The following is a 15122-nucleotide window of genomic DNA, read 5'->3' on the forward strand; positions in this document are numbered from 1 at the left end:
CACGGAAGGGAGGGGGTCTGCAGGGCGGCCTCCCTCCCTCCCTCCCTCCCTCCACGTTTCTTATACGTTGCTCCTCCGCCTCCCCCCGGGTGCCAGGCCTCGACTCCGGTGGTGGCGGGAATCTTGGCCCTGATCAACGACCGGCGCCTGCAGAGAGGCCTCCCACCACTGGGCTTCCTCAACCCCGCCCTCTACCGGCTCCAGGATCAGGGCCACGGCGCGGCCCTCTTTGACGTGAGTGAGTGGGGTGAACATCTTTTCTGACAGAGTGATTGCAGCGCAGCAGTAGTTGGATGGAATCAGTGGAACGCAGAACAAAGAGACACCCAGGGACTTTGGTAAAACTACAGTAGAGTCTCACTTATCCAACATAAACGGGCCGGCAGAACGTTGGATAAGCAAATATGTTGGATAATAAGGAGGCATTAAGGAAAAGCCTATTAAACATCAAAATAGATTATGATTTTACAAATTAAGCACCAAAACATCATGTTATACAACAAATTTGACAGAAAAAGTAGTTCAATACGCAGTAATGCTATGTAGTAATTACTGAATTTACAAATTTAGCACCAAAATATCATGATGTATTGAAAACATTGACTACAAAAATGCGTTGGATAATCCAGAACGTTCGATAAGCGAGTGTTGGATAAGTGAGAGTCTACTGTATATACAAGTTTTACTGTAAGCAGTAATAATCAAGACAAACAGACTTGCAGACAAACACAGGACTCTCACTCTAGGCAGACAGAACTCAACTCAACTCTGAACTGAACTTAACTGATGCGATCAGTAATGCACACACACTTGTGTCTGGACACTCCCCAGTTCCAGCCACACATCAAGGACATCACAGCTTCTCAGCAATTAACTCTTTCCAGACTATGTTACACTCTGGATGGTGCAATCAGCATGCAATACAGGCAAGACACAAATGGCATTTAAACACTATCTATACACAAATCCCACATTAACATTTCCCTCTGCCTGTCCCTCCCTCCTTCTCCTCTTGCAGAGCTTTTCCCCCTTCAGTTGGGAAGCCCAAAAGGGCGCCATGTTTGTGAGCCAACCTGCAGAACGTGTGCAGCGTAGCCACCGCTATACCCACCCGTGTTGACTTGAGTCTAACGCGCCATCAAGTCTGACGCGCACTTCAGTTTTCAAAACCCTGAAATCAAAAGAAGTATTTGTTGCCGGGTGTCATGCGTTAAAAGCATAAAGTGCGCTCTTTGTAATTTGGCACTTAGCTGTTTTCGAAGGCTTTCAAGGCCAGAATCAACGGGTTGCTGTGAGTTTTCCAGGCTGTATGGCCATGTTCCAGAAGCATTCTCTCCTGACGTTTCACCCACATCTGTGGCAGGCATCCTCAGACCTCAACAACCTTTGAGGATGCCTGTCCTGGATGTGGGCAAAACATCAGGAGAGAATGCTTCTGGAACATGGCTATGCAGCCCGGAAAACTCCCAGTAACCCATGCACATTACTGCTGCTTCTTCCAGCTTAGAATTCCTTCACCACAAACAATTGTGTCAGAACACCAAAGCCGCCAGGAATTGAAAGGAAAACCTTAGGGTGGCTCTCTGCTGCAGAATGAATCCACTTTAAATGCCTTGGGTTTGGTTTTTGTGTGTGTGTGTCAGGAGTGACTTGAGAAACTGCAAGTCACTTCTGGTGTGAGAGAATTGGCCGTCTGCAAGGATGTTGCCCAGTTTTGATGTTTTTACCATCCTTGTGGGAGGTTTCTCATGTCCCCGCATGGAGCTGGAGCTGATAGAGGGAGCTCATCCGCACTCTCCCTGGGTTGGATTCGAACCTGGCAGCCTTCAGGTCAGCAGCCCAACTTTCATGTTGCAAGACTTTAACCCACTACGCCACCGGGTTAAATGCTATGTAGTCATGGGGCGGGAGTTTGACAAGGTTTAAGCCAGGGGTCCCCAAACTTTTTAAACAGGGGGCCATGTCACGATCCTTTGGACCGTTGGAGGGCCGGACTATAGTTGGCCACTGAGCAATAATAATAATAATTAATAATAATAAATAATAACAACAACAAAAGAGGGTTGGGAGAGGCCCTTTGGGCCATTGAGTCCAATCCCCTTCTGCCTTTGTGCACTGAAAGCACAAGCAAAGCGCCCCTGACAGATGGCCACCCAGAATCAATGTTAATAATAATAATAATAATAAAGAGGGTTAGAAGAGAGCCCTTGGGCCATTTAGTCCAACCCCCTTCTGCCTCTGTGCACCAAAAGCACAAGCAAAGCATCCCTGACAGATGGCCACCCCGCCTCAATGTTAATAATAATAATAATAATAATAATAATAATAATAATAATAATAATAATAATGGGTTTTGGAACACAATACTCCTGACCTCACAATCGTGTTAAAAAACAAAGTATGGATTGTCGATGTTGCAATCCCAGGTGACAAAAGGATTGAGGAGAAACAACTGGAAAACCTGACATGATATGAGGATTCAAAGATCGAATTACAAAGACTCTGGCACAAGCCAGTCAAGGTGGTCCCAGTGGTAATCGGCACACTGGGTGCAGTGCCTAAAGACCTTGGCCTGCACTTAACACAATCGGCACTAACAAAATTACCATCTGCCAGCTGCAGAAGGCCACCTTACTGGGATCTGCTTGCATTATTCGCCGATACATCACACAGCCCTAGACGCTTGGGAAGGGTCCGACATATGATCCAATACAACAGCCGACAGAGTGTCTGCTGTGCGCTCAACTTGTTGTGTTTCACATAATAATAATAATAATAATGTTTTAAGAGAGGAAGAGACCCCTTGGGTCATTTAGCCCAACCCCCTTCTGCCCTTGTGCCGTTGGGGGCCGGATAAATGGCTTTAATGGGCCGCATCCGGCCCCCGGGCCTTAGTTTGGGGACCCCTGGTTTAAGCCTTCTCTACCAAAGAAGGTGGTTGCCTTAATAATCTCCCCACGGGGACTCGGGGCGGCTTACATGGGGCAGTGGCCCAAACAACATAAGAACAAAATATAAGCAACACAATACAATCTATATATATAAAAGAGTGATGGCATCACGGCAGCGGACAAAAAAACAAAAGTAAACACCCCACAACCTCGAAAATTGACATCACAACCCCTCATCCATGCCTCTAGGTTGATACAACAAAAAGAAAAGAAAAATAAAGTCCTAATTAGAGGGAGAGGAATAATTGTCTTTATCCAATTGCTGCCAGTTAGAAGGCTAAGCTCCGCCCACTTGGTCTCCTAGCAACCCACTCAGCCCAGGGGACCCTTTACCTTAACTACCACCAATTCCTCAATACTTTATTTCCCATACCACTATACTTCGCCACAGCAATGCGTGGCTGGGCACAGCTAGTCACAATATAAAAAGATGAAACAATAATACAATATATCAATATAAACAACAATACAAGATAAAAATTTCATTTAAAACACATAAATGGAAAGACCGTAATAAAAACAGGATAAATTATTAAAAACCCACTGGGGCTGATTAATTAATGACTATCTCCGAAGGCCTGCCGAAACATCCTTAACAAGCTTTAAATCCCAGGATCCCATAGCACTGAGATGAGTCCCCTCAAAGAGGAGCTCTGGGTGCAGCTTCCCCTTTGTCTCAGCTCTAAGATGACCGTATTATATACCCTAATTTTTGGTTAGGTAGTTTAGCCCCCAAAGGTGAGCCTTTAAATACAGTATATGAGCTCATGTTAAGAAATAGGATACTCTGGGAAGGTTTGAGAACAGGATGGGAACTATTATCGTCAAACTATTATTAGGTCAAAGATTCCAAGGGCTGACTCTCAGGTGTGCGTGTGAAAGGCATCTGGGGCAGAGAGAAGCTTCATGATGCTCTCTTCTTAAACTAAGGGTAATCAAGTACACTCATGAGCAAACTTGGACCCTCCAGGTGTTTTGGACTCCCACTCCCACCATTCCTCACAGCCTCAGGCCCTTTCCTTTTCCCCCTCCGCCGCTTAAGCTTGTGGTTTCTATGAAATGTTTCTTATCCTTTTTATTACTTTGATATAAGAGAGGAAATCCCATTTGCAAATCATTCTTTTCTCTAGCTGATCTTAAGAGAAATAATAATAATAATAATAATAAAACTTTATTTATATACCGCCCTATCTCCCGGATGGGACTCAGGGCGGTTTACAGTCATAAACGCAAACACAAACATTACATAAAAACATAATACACATTATTAAACAAAGTAAAATAATACAAATATAACAATAAATCACACTTACATGACCAGATCAAGGGGACGGGAACCATAAAACCATTATATTAAAATGTATCTGAAGAGAGCCCAATTTGTGGTACTCAACTCAGGCAGGGGAAATCCTTTTTTTAATCCCACCACTGCCTCCAATTGAGGAGATGTGCGCGCGTGTGAGAGGGAGGGATGGAGGATGTGTGAATGTATGACAGGGAGGATTTAGTGGATAAGGAAGGATAACGGAACTGATTGGGTTTAAATGAGTAAAGATGGTAACTTATATAGAAAAGTACGGTAACTTATATAGATAGGTACGGTAACTGCCACCAACGTGAGGTAATGGGTTTCTTTCAGGCTTACAGAGAGGCAAGGAGACTGATCTTTATGAAGAATAAAACTCAAGTTTATTTTGGTACATAAGCGTGTAGTTTCAATCAGTAAACGTTCCGGATCTTAAGTTACAATGTAGTCTTTCTTGAATGGATATATCTTAAATAACTTCTCTTTGAACAGTAAATAAAACACCCGGTCAACTTATATCACCAGCCTTTCTCCTGAGTGACCATAAGCTACCGTCCTTAGCTGATTCCCACAGCTCCTAATCTTTTCAAAACCTAACCGCAACTGTCCTTTTTAAACCCTCACAGCAACTCCTTTTTAAAAAAGAGGGAATATATTCTAACTGTCAACTTAGCCACGGCCCCTTTTTCTCCCAAGGGAAGCTGTGTTACCATGGCAACCTACCAAATGCTGCTTCCAGCTAGTTTCCATGTTAGGCTTTTCCTTGCTAATATATAACTCTTTTTTTAACAAACAAATAAATAAAATCATATCAATAATCTCTGTTTAACACATAACTTCTCTACAGTATCATTTTCGGCTAGGGAAATCTTGTGCAATATATTCAGGCCCAGAAAACTTCACAAGATGTGTAAATGGTGGGTATTTCCGTTGATGAGTTTCTTTATAAGAGAAAACTTCCCGACCCCATGCCTCCTTCAATGAGAAGGGTAGTTTATCAAAAATCTCTTGTGTTAAATATTGATCTAAACATGCAAGCCCTGGTAAATCTGGATTTCCCTTAACTGCTTCCAATTCTTCAAGCAAATCTGCATAATCCCATAATTTCTCCTATTCCCCTTTTGTAAATGCAGGAAATGATCTAAGCTTTTGCAAGAGCAACGTTTCTATCTGTGCAGATGATCCATAACATTCATTGAAACGGTCCCATATTTGATTTAAAGCTGCATGTGGGTTATTTATGTTTGCTGCATAAATTCTCTTCACCTGTATGGAAGAAGCGGGTCCTGAGGCTGTGAGGAATGGTGGGAGTGGGAGTCCAAAACACCTGGTGGGAGGGCTGAAGTTGAGGAACTGACCTCTGTATGTAAACAGGAAGCCAACCCTGCTCACGGTACCTTCCCATGTGTGTGTGTGTGTCTCTCTCTCTTTCTGCAGGTCACAAGTGGGTGCCACCTCTCCTGCCTGGATGCCATCGTGGAAGGGCAAGGCTTCTGTGCGGCTCCTTCCTGGGACCCCGTCACCGGCTGGGGCACCCCCAACTTCCCGGAGCTCCTACGTGCCCTGATGGACTAGCCCTGTGTTTGATTTGGGGGGGGGGGATATTAGGAGGTAGCCCCTTCTCACAGAAACGTACCACTGTTGTGGCAGGGAATGGCTCCCCACAGCATTGCAGGATGGACCAACCGAAGAGCCTTAGGGTCTCTCCTCACTATAGGCTTCCACGATTGAATGAGGACATGGTAGTGGAACTAGACTGGATTTTGGGGTGGGGGGAAATGTGGGATGCCTCCCTCAAAGAACTGGGCCTGGGTGCCTTTGGGTCTTCCATACAAACACACACACACACACAAACAAACTCAGGAGGCTGTGGTGAGTTTTCCGGGCTGTCTGGCCATGCTCCAGAAGCATTCTCTCCTGACGTTTTGCCCACATCTATGACAGGCATCCTCAGAGGTTGTGAGGACTGTTGGAAAAGAGGCAAGTGGGGTTTATATATACAAGTACAGTAGAGTCTCACTTATCCAACGTAAACGGGCTGGCAAAACGTTGGATAAGCGAATATGTTGGATAATAAGGAGAGATTAAGGAAAAGCCTATTAAACATCAAATTAGGTTATGATTTTACAAACTAAGCACCAAAACATCATGTTATACAACAAATTTGACAGAAAAAGTAGTTCAGTATACAATAATGCTATGTAGTAATTACTGTATTTACGAATTTAGCACCAAAATATGATATATTGAAAACATTGACTACAAAAATGCGTTGGATAATCCAGAACGTTGGATAAGCGAGTGTTGGATAAGTGAGACTCTACTGTAGAGTCTCACTTATCCGAGCTAAGTGGGCCGGCAGAAGCTTGGATAAGCGAATATCTTGGATAATAAGGAGGGATTAAGGGAAAGCCTATTAAACATCAAATTATTATTTATTATTTATTTATTTTATTTCCCTTATTTCTATCCCGCCCTTCTCACCCGAAGGGACTCAGAGTGGCTCACAGTCTGGCAAAAATTCAATGCCAATATACAATACAAGAAGATAAAACATAACCAATTAAAACAATTGGATAATTTAACAAAATACAATAAATACATTTAAAACAATAGAATTAGGTTATGATTTTACAAATCAAGCACCAAAACATGTTTTACAACAAACTTGACAGAAAAAGCAGTTCAATATGTAGGAATGTTATGTTGTAATTACTGTATTTAAGAATTTAGCACCAAAATATCACGATATATTGAAAACATTGACTACAAAAATGGCTTGGATAAGCGAGGCTTGGATAAGTGAGACTCTACTGTATATATATCCCTGTGGAATGATGTCCAGGGTGGGAGAAAGAAAAATGTCTTATCTGTTGGAGGAAGGAGTGAATGTTGTATTTGGATACCTTGATTAGCACTGAATAGCCTTGATCACTGTATCCTGGCCCGCTGATGGAGTATTTTGTTATTAGTTCTTATAACTGTGGTGAATTGATTGACTTGTATGGTTAGTGTACTTATGTTCATCGTTGTATTATGTTTTGTTGTTGTATGGTTTCCTTGCTATGTTGGAAACCGCCCCGAGTCCCATGAGGAGATAGGGCGGTATAGAAATAAAGTTTTAAGTTTTATTATTGCAGCTTCAAGGTCTGGCTGCTTCCTGCCTGGAGGAACCTTTTGTTTGGAGGTGTTAGCTGGCCCTGGTTGATTCATGTCTGGAATTCCTCTGTTTTCTGAGAGGTGTTCTTTATTCACTGTATTCCCACCCTGGACATTATTCCACAGATATATAAACCCCACTTAATACCTCGTTTCCAACAGACCTCACAAATTCTGAGGATGTCTGCCATGGATATGGCCGAAACGTCAGGAGAGAATGCTTCTGGAACATGGCCAGGCAGCCCAGAAAACTCACAGCAACTCAGGGATATATACAAATGTAATAATAATAATAATAATAATAATAATAATAATAATAATAACAACAGAAGATATATAGCTGCTTTGAGTTTTCTCCAGGAAAGATAAAGCAGTCTATAATAATAATAATAGCAATAGCAATAATAATAATAGATAATAGATTTGAGTGTCATTCAGCTAACACCTCTCAACAAAGGATTCCCCCTGGCAGGAAGCAGCCAGACCTTGAAGCTGCAAGGCTATTCAATGCTAATCAAGGTGATTAACTACAACATTCACACTAGCCTCCAACTGACAAAGTTCTTCTCTCACCCTGGACTTCCCACAGATATATATAAACCTTCCTTGCTGAGTTTCCCCATATCTCACAACCTCTGAGGATGCTTGCCATAGATGTGGGAGAAACGTCAGGAGAGAATGCTTCTGGAACAGGGACCCTGACCTCTTGGGAGTCGCCTTCCTTGGAGGCGGGATGGCCATCTGTTGGGAGGGCTTAGGTTGGGGCCAGGCTAGATGACCTTCGGGGGTCCCTTCCGGAGGAGAGGCCTGAGCTGGCCTAGCAATAAAGGCCTGGCCCTGCTGCCTGTGTCCGAGCCTCTTCTGTGCTGTCGGCGCCTCCTCATCCGGGTACTCGGCTGCCTAGACCCTGAAGGGAGGGAGTGCGTGGGCGTGGCCTCGCTTAGCATAGGGGCGGGGTTTCAGCTGCAACAGTCCTCTCAGGTGGCCACATCCGGGTACTCGCCACTCTAGAGAAGTGGCTTCGTCGAACAACAGGGGCGGGGCTTGAGTTGAAGCAGCCGTTTAAGGCCGCAACATCCGGGTACTCGGCCGCCTAGACCGTGAAGTGAGTTTAGTGTGGGCGTGGCTTCGTCGACCGACAAGGGCGGGACTTGAGTAAGACTGCAACATCCGGGTATTCGGCCGCCTAGACCGTGAAGTGAGTGAGTTTAGTGTGGGCGTGGCTTCGTCGAGCAATAGGGGCGGGGCTTGAGTTGAAGCAACTAAGACTGCAACATCCGGGTACTCGGCCGCCTAGACCGTGAAGTGAGTTTAGTGTGGGCGTGGCTTCGTCGACCGACAAGGGCGGGACTTGAGTTGAGTAAGACTGCAACATCCGGGTACTCGGCCGCCTAGACCGTGAAGTGAGTTTAGTGTGGGCGTGGCTTCGTCGACCGACAAGGGCGGGACTTGAGTAAGACTGCAACATCCGGGTATTCGGCCGCCTAGACCGTGAAGTGAGTGAGTTTAGTGTGGGCGTGGCTTCGTCGAGCAATAGGGGCGGGGCTTGAGTTGAAGCAACTAAGACTGCAACATCCGGGTACTCGGCCGCCTAGACCGTGAAGTGAGTGAGTTTTGCGTGGGCGTGGCTTCGTCGACCGACAGGGGCGGGGCTTGAATTGAGTAAGACTGCAACATCCGGGTACTCGGCCGCCTAGACCGTGAAGTGAGTGAGTTTTGCGTGGGCGTGGCTTCGTCGACCGACAAGGGCGGGACTTGAGTAAGACTGCAACATCCGGGTATTCGGCCGCCTAGACCGTGAAGTGAGTGAGTTTAGTGTGGGCGTGGCTTCGTTGAGCATACAGGGGCGGGGCTTGAGTTGAAGCAACTGAGGCCGCAACATCCGGGTACTCGGCCGCCTAAACCGTGATGTGAGTTTTGCGTGGGCGTGGCTTCGTAGAGCAACAGGGGCGGGCCTTCAGCAAACATTTCCAGTAGTCCTTCCCCGCCTCGGCTGAGTGTGCTGCGCATGCGCCACTCCTACCCGCAGACCCCTGACGCCCCAACATCCGGGTACTTGGCCGCCTAAATCCGGAAGTGAGTGAGTTTTGCGTGGGCGTGGCCTCGTAGAGAAACGGGGCGGAGCTTTAGCAACATCCATTTTCAAAAGTCCTGAGCGTACAGCGCATGCGCTATTTCTACGGGTAAACCTCCGAAGGCGGCAACATCCGGGCACCTGGAAGTGAGTGAAGGGCGTGGCTTCCGGATAGATATTTCCGGAAATCTTTCCGCGCCCGGGCTGAGTGCGCTGCGCATGCGCCAGTTCTCCTCAGCGACGGGATGAGCGGCGCAGGCGAAGGCGAGGCGGGAGCTGTTGCCGCGGCCGCCCCCTCCGCCCCTCCCTCGGCGGAAGCCCCCTCCAAGGCCGGAAGCGGAAGCAGCAACAGTCCCGGCGCGGGGACGGGCCCTGCGGCCTCTTCTTCCGCCTCCGCGGCGGCGCCTGCCGTTCCTGCCCCGGGGCCTCCCGCTCCGGCCCCGGCGCCTTCTCTCCCGGCCGCCGTGCTGCTGCTCCCCCCGGCCCCGCCCGTCCCCGCGGAAGGCCCGCCCTCCTCCTCCTCCTCTTCCTCCAGCTCTTCCTCCTCCGGCTCTTCCTCCTCCTCCTCGGCGCCCAACGGGGGCCTTTTCGCGCTGCCCGCCAACGGGGAGGCCAAGCCCGGCGCATGCGCGTTCGCCTCCGCCGCCGCCTCACCGGCCTCGGCTTCCTCCGCCGCCCCGCCTCCCGCCGCTTCCGCTTCTGCCGCCTCTCCTTCCGCCGCTTCCGCTTCCGCCGCGCCCTTGGTGGACTTCCTGCTCCAGCTGGAGGACTACACGCCCACCGTGAGTCAAACAGAAACACATTTGCGCCTTCCAGGTGTTCAGACTCCTTCGTTAGCATTAAATGGCCTTCCCAGCCTCGCATCCTGGCCTGGGGGAATCCTTGGTTCAGAGTCGTTAGCTGCCCCTGATTGATTCATGTCTGGAATTCTTCTGTTTTCAGAGTGCTGCTGCTTATTTACTGTTCTGCTCCCTATTTCCTGTTAAGGAGCAGTACTCTGAAAACAGAAGAATTCTAGATATGAGTCAAAGCATTGCAAGCAAGCGTTTAAAGAATAAGTTTTCGTTGCTTCAACGGGGTCTGGATTAAGGTTTTTGTACAAGGTCTGGCGGATGAATGGCACAAGCATTTTGCATTGTTTTAATTTTGTTTGTTGTATATTATGATACTAATTGAAGTTTTTACCTATTTTAATGTTATTTTATCATATATTGGTGTATTTGGCATTAATTGCCATTTTTGTAAGCCACCCTGAGTCCCCTCGGGTGAGAAGGGCGGGGTAGAAATGATAGAATTAAATAAATCAGGGGCAGCTCATGACTCTGAACAAAGGATTCCCCCAGGCCAGGAGGTGAGGCTGGGAAGGCCATTTAATGCTAATTGAGGAGATTAATTACAACATTCACACTGGCCTCCAAGAGACAAGAGTTCTTCCCCCCACCCAGGAACTTCCACAGATATATAAACCTTCCTTGCTTAGTTTCTCCATCTACCTCACAATCTCTGAGGATGCCAACAAATTTTTATTGTACCGAATGCCAGAACTTTCTTTTGGCCCATATATATAGGGGCTCCCACATACCAGAGGGTAATTGAGGTTTTATGGCCGGCCTGTTTTATGGCTGGCATCTGTTCCTTGTCAGTTGACCAGAGATGTCAAGGATCGGAGATCATGACATGTTACTGTGCATTACTTTGGATTATTTTGATGTGTTGGTACTCATTTGAGGCACTTTGTGTCTGTAAATCACCCTGAGTCCCTTTGGGGAGAGAGGGTGGTCTAGAAATACACGATGATGATGATGATGCAGCACTGGGGCCAGGTCCAATGTCCAGGTCCAAGGGAATGAACACAGTTGGCGCAATATCTTTAACTGTGCAAATGTCGACCTTGTCACTGCCGCCACCTGGGCCTCTAGGTTTGGAGCGGAATCTAGGATGACCCCTAAACTGCGCACCTGAGGTCTCAGGGGGAGTGTAACCCCTCCCAGCTCAGGGTGGAATGCCACTCCCAGGTCCATCATCTGAGACACCAGTAGTACCTCCGTCTTGTCTGGATATTGGATAATACTAAATGTTGGTCTTCTCATATCCTCCTTGTTGACATTCACTTCAGATCCCGGATGCCGTCACAGGATACTACCTGAACCGGGCCGGCTTCGAGGCCTCCGACCCTCGCATGTGAGTCTAGAGGCAGCGTGTGTGTGTGTGTGTGGGGGGGGGGGGGGCACATAGAGCCCAGTGGGATCCCTCACCTCACCTTTGAGCCTCACCTCTTCCCTTTCTTGTCCCCCAACAGCATCCGCCTGATCTCCCTGGCCGCACAGAAGTTCATCTCGGACGTGGCCAACGACGCCTTGCAGCACTGCAAGATGAAGGGCACGGCCTCTGGGAGCTCCCGCAGCAAGAGCAAGGTAAGGCTGAGAAAGTGGCAGGAAAGGGGGTTCCTGTTAAACATTGGGGAGCACTTCCTGACAGTAAGAGCTGTTCAACAGTAGAACTCTCTGCCTCAGAGTGTGGTGGAAGCGCCGTCCTTGGAGGCTTGTTAACAGAGGCTGGATGGCCATCTGTTGGGGGTGCTTTCATTGTGCTTTTCCTTCATGGAAGGAGGGGGTTGGGCTGGATGGCGTTTGGGTCTCCAATGTTTTTCGTTTCCTTCACGTTATTGTTTCATTTCGACAGTTCGTCTACACAATATGAATGATGACATTTTTGTGCGAAAGGAGAGGCGACACGAAAATGAAAGCTGCACAGTAATCGTGTTTGCTTTCGTTTTCCTTTTGTTTCTGCCCCGTAACAGTAAGCAAGGACTGACAGAGGGCTTACAGCTGATGTGTACCAATGGATGTTAATATAGTAATATTTATATATATAACACGTATATGGAGAAGGATCTGGGAATCCGAGCACAGCCTGGGAATGGAGAATGCCTCCCTCTGCGTTAGATCTGATCTGTAGCAATGGGGGTTAAGGCAATAATATTACTGTATATACTCGAGTATAAGCCTAGTTTTTCAGCCCTTTTTTAGGACTAAAAAAGCCCCACATAGCTTATATTTGGGTGAGGATCCTGGTTGGCTTATATTTGGGTCAGCTTATACTTGAGAATATATGGTACATTTATTATTTTACTCTATTATTATTACATTTATCATTGTACTCTATTATTGTTGCTACTATTACATTTATTTTACTCTATTTTTATTATTAATATATTATTTCAACCTGATATTATTATTATTACATTTATTATTTTCCTGTATTTATTATTATTATTATTACATGTATTATTTTACTCTATTATTATTAAAAGGATACATAAGCACATTTACATTGAAAAAGATGAGAATAATGATTTGATCAGAGTTAGACAGTCTTATCTTAAATTAGAGCTTGATGTAAATATTCAAAAACATTTAACCTACTGATGCCTCAATTAATGCAATTTTTGGTATCTATTTTTATTTCCGAAATTTCCCACCCTCGGCTTATACTGGAGCCAATGATTTCCCAGGTTTTTTGCGGTAAAATAAAATGCCTCGGCTTATATTCGAGTATATACGGTATTAATAACAATAGTACTCTGGGGAAGATCCAAATGTTTTAAAAGTTGGTGGGCTAAAGGGGATCAAAATGCCCTCCGTGTGTGGCGATTTTCACCCCTCCAGCCCAAAAACTGTTTTTTGTGTTTTTTTGGCTGCTGTGTATATATTATTATTGGTTTTTATTATTGTTTTTTGATGTTTCATATTTTATTTTATCATTGTTTTGTATTTGATTTTGCTGTAAGCCGCCCCGAGTCCCCTTCGGGGGAGATGGAGGCGGGATATAAATAAACTTATTATGATTATTAAAACTGAGCGGGGAATGGATGAGCCTTGGAAGCCCTCCCGTTGCCGCCAATGGTCCAAAAATTTTCGTGTTCTTTTAGCCATATGAAAATTTATATCGTATAGGCGGCCCATTTTTGTTAGCGGGACACGAATACGAAAATGAGACGACACAAATGAAACCACACGAATTGGAGACTAAACACATCTGTGTCTTGGCAGGGGGTTGGACTGGATGGCCCATGCGGCCTGTTACAAATCTATTATTCTGTGATTTGCCTTCCCTTAGGACAAGAAGCACACGCTGACCATGGAAGACCTGGGCCCTGCGCTGGCCGAGTACGGCATCAACGTCAAGAAGCCCCACTACTTCACTTAGGGGGCCAGGCCCACTCTTCCTCCTCCTTTTTCTTCTTCTTCACGGGACGGACAATGGGCACCACTGCATTAAAGGCCTTCTCTTCTGCACCGTGGCCCCGCCTCTCTCTCTTTGCCCTGGGATTCCCTTTGCATTTGCCAGAAGCACAGGCCTCCATGCCACTTGAGGGGGGGGGGTCTCCTGCCTTGGCAGGGTGACACACAGTGACACCATAGTATGTGTGTATGTGTGTGGGGGGGGGGCTCTCTAAAATGCTGAGGATGCTCTGTTGTGGTGTTTGAGGCAATGCGTCGTTGCTTCATTGAACACACACCCTGAACTACAGCAGGAATTAGTTGTTGTTTTCTGTGGTGGAGTCTCCTCCTCCTCCGGAGGTTTTTAGCAGTGGCAACCTGTTGTCCCTCCCTCCAAGTGTTTTGGACTGCAACTTTGAAACACAACATGATGAGACCACAGCAGACACTCTGCTGGCTGTTGTATTGATTATTATTATTATTATTATTATTATTATTAACTGTACTGCCGTATAGCCTGCTGGGGCACTTTGTGGATCCTCCTTCATTCTCTAGAGGTTTTGAAACAGAGTCTAGAGGGCTATCTGTCAGGAGGGCTTGATATTATTATTATTATTAGAAACAAGATGAGACCACAGCAGACACTCTGCTGGCTGTTGTATTGATTATTATTATTATTATTATTATTATTAACTGTACTGTCGTATAGCCTGCTGGGGCACTTTGTGGATCCTCCTTCATTCTCTAGAGGTTTTGAAACAGAGTCTAGAGGGCTATCTGTCAGGAGGGCTTGATATTATTATTATTATTAGAAACAAGATGAGACCACAGCAGACACTCTGCTGGCTGTTGTATTGATTATTATTATTATTATTATTATTATTATTATTATTATTAACTGTACTGTCGTATAGCCTGCTGGGGCACTTTGTGGATCCTCCTTCATTCTCTAGAGGTTTTGAAACAGAGTCTAGAGGGCTATCTGTCAGGAGGGCTTGATATTATTATTATTATTAGAAACAAGATGAGACCACAGCAGACACTCTGCTGGCTGTTGTATTGATTATTATTATTATTATTATTATTATTATTATTATTAACTGTACTGTCGTATAGCCTGCTGGGGCACTTTGTGGATCCTCCTTCATTCTCTAGAGGTTTTGAAACAGAGTCTAGAGGGCTATCTGTCAGGAGGGCTTGATATTATTATTATTATTAGAAACAAGATGAGACCACAGCAGACACTCTGCTGGCTGTTGTATTGATTTTTATTATTATTATTATTATCAACTACTGCCATATAGCTTGCCAGGAAACTTCATGGAGCCTCAATTCTCTAGAGGTTTTGAAACAGTCTGGATGGCTATCTGTCAGGAGGGCTTGTTATTTGAAACACAAGATGAGACCAC

The 15122-nt window shown here is 45.8% G+C and overlaps 2 protein-coding genes across 2 annotated transcripts in view; both read left to right on the forward strand.

Moving 5' to 3' along the window:
- The window catches only part of tpp1 (tripeptidyl peptidase 1), a 32772-nt gene extending 24515 nt beyond the window's left edge, over positions 1-8257 (forward strand). Inside the window, exons 11-12 of the mRNA XM_062974368.1 lie at positions 97-234; positions 5695-8257. Coding sequence (XP_062830438.1) covers positions 97-234; positions 5695-5832 — 276 coding nt within the window. The 3' untranslated portion in view covers positions 5833-8257. The remainder of the gene's footprint in view (positions 1-96; positions 235-5694) is intronic.
- Positions 8258-9498: 1241 nt separating this feature from the next.
- taf10 (TATA-box binding protein associated factor 10) lies at positions 9499-13788 on the forward strand. Its single transcript, XM_062974375.1, has 4 exons — positions 9499-10272; positions 11607-11671; positions 11790-11904; positions 13610-13788. The coding sequence occupies exons 1-4, from the start codon at positions 9736-9738 to the stop codon at positions 13697-13699; spliced, it is 807 nt and encodes a 268-aa protein (XP_062830445.1). The 5' UTR covers positions 9499-9735; the 3' UTR covers positions 13700-13788.
- Positions 13789-15122: the final 1334 nt, after the last annotated feature.

This window comes from Anolis carolinensis, chromosome 3, assembly GCF_035594765.1.
Source record: "Anolis carolinensis isolate JA03-04 chromosome 3, rAnoCar3.1.pri, whole genome shotgun sequence".
Lineage (NCBI taxonomy): Eukaryota > Metazoa > Chordata > Lepidosauria > Squamata > Dactyloidae > Anolis > Anolis carolinensis.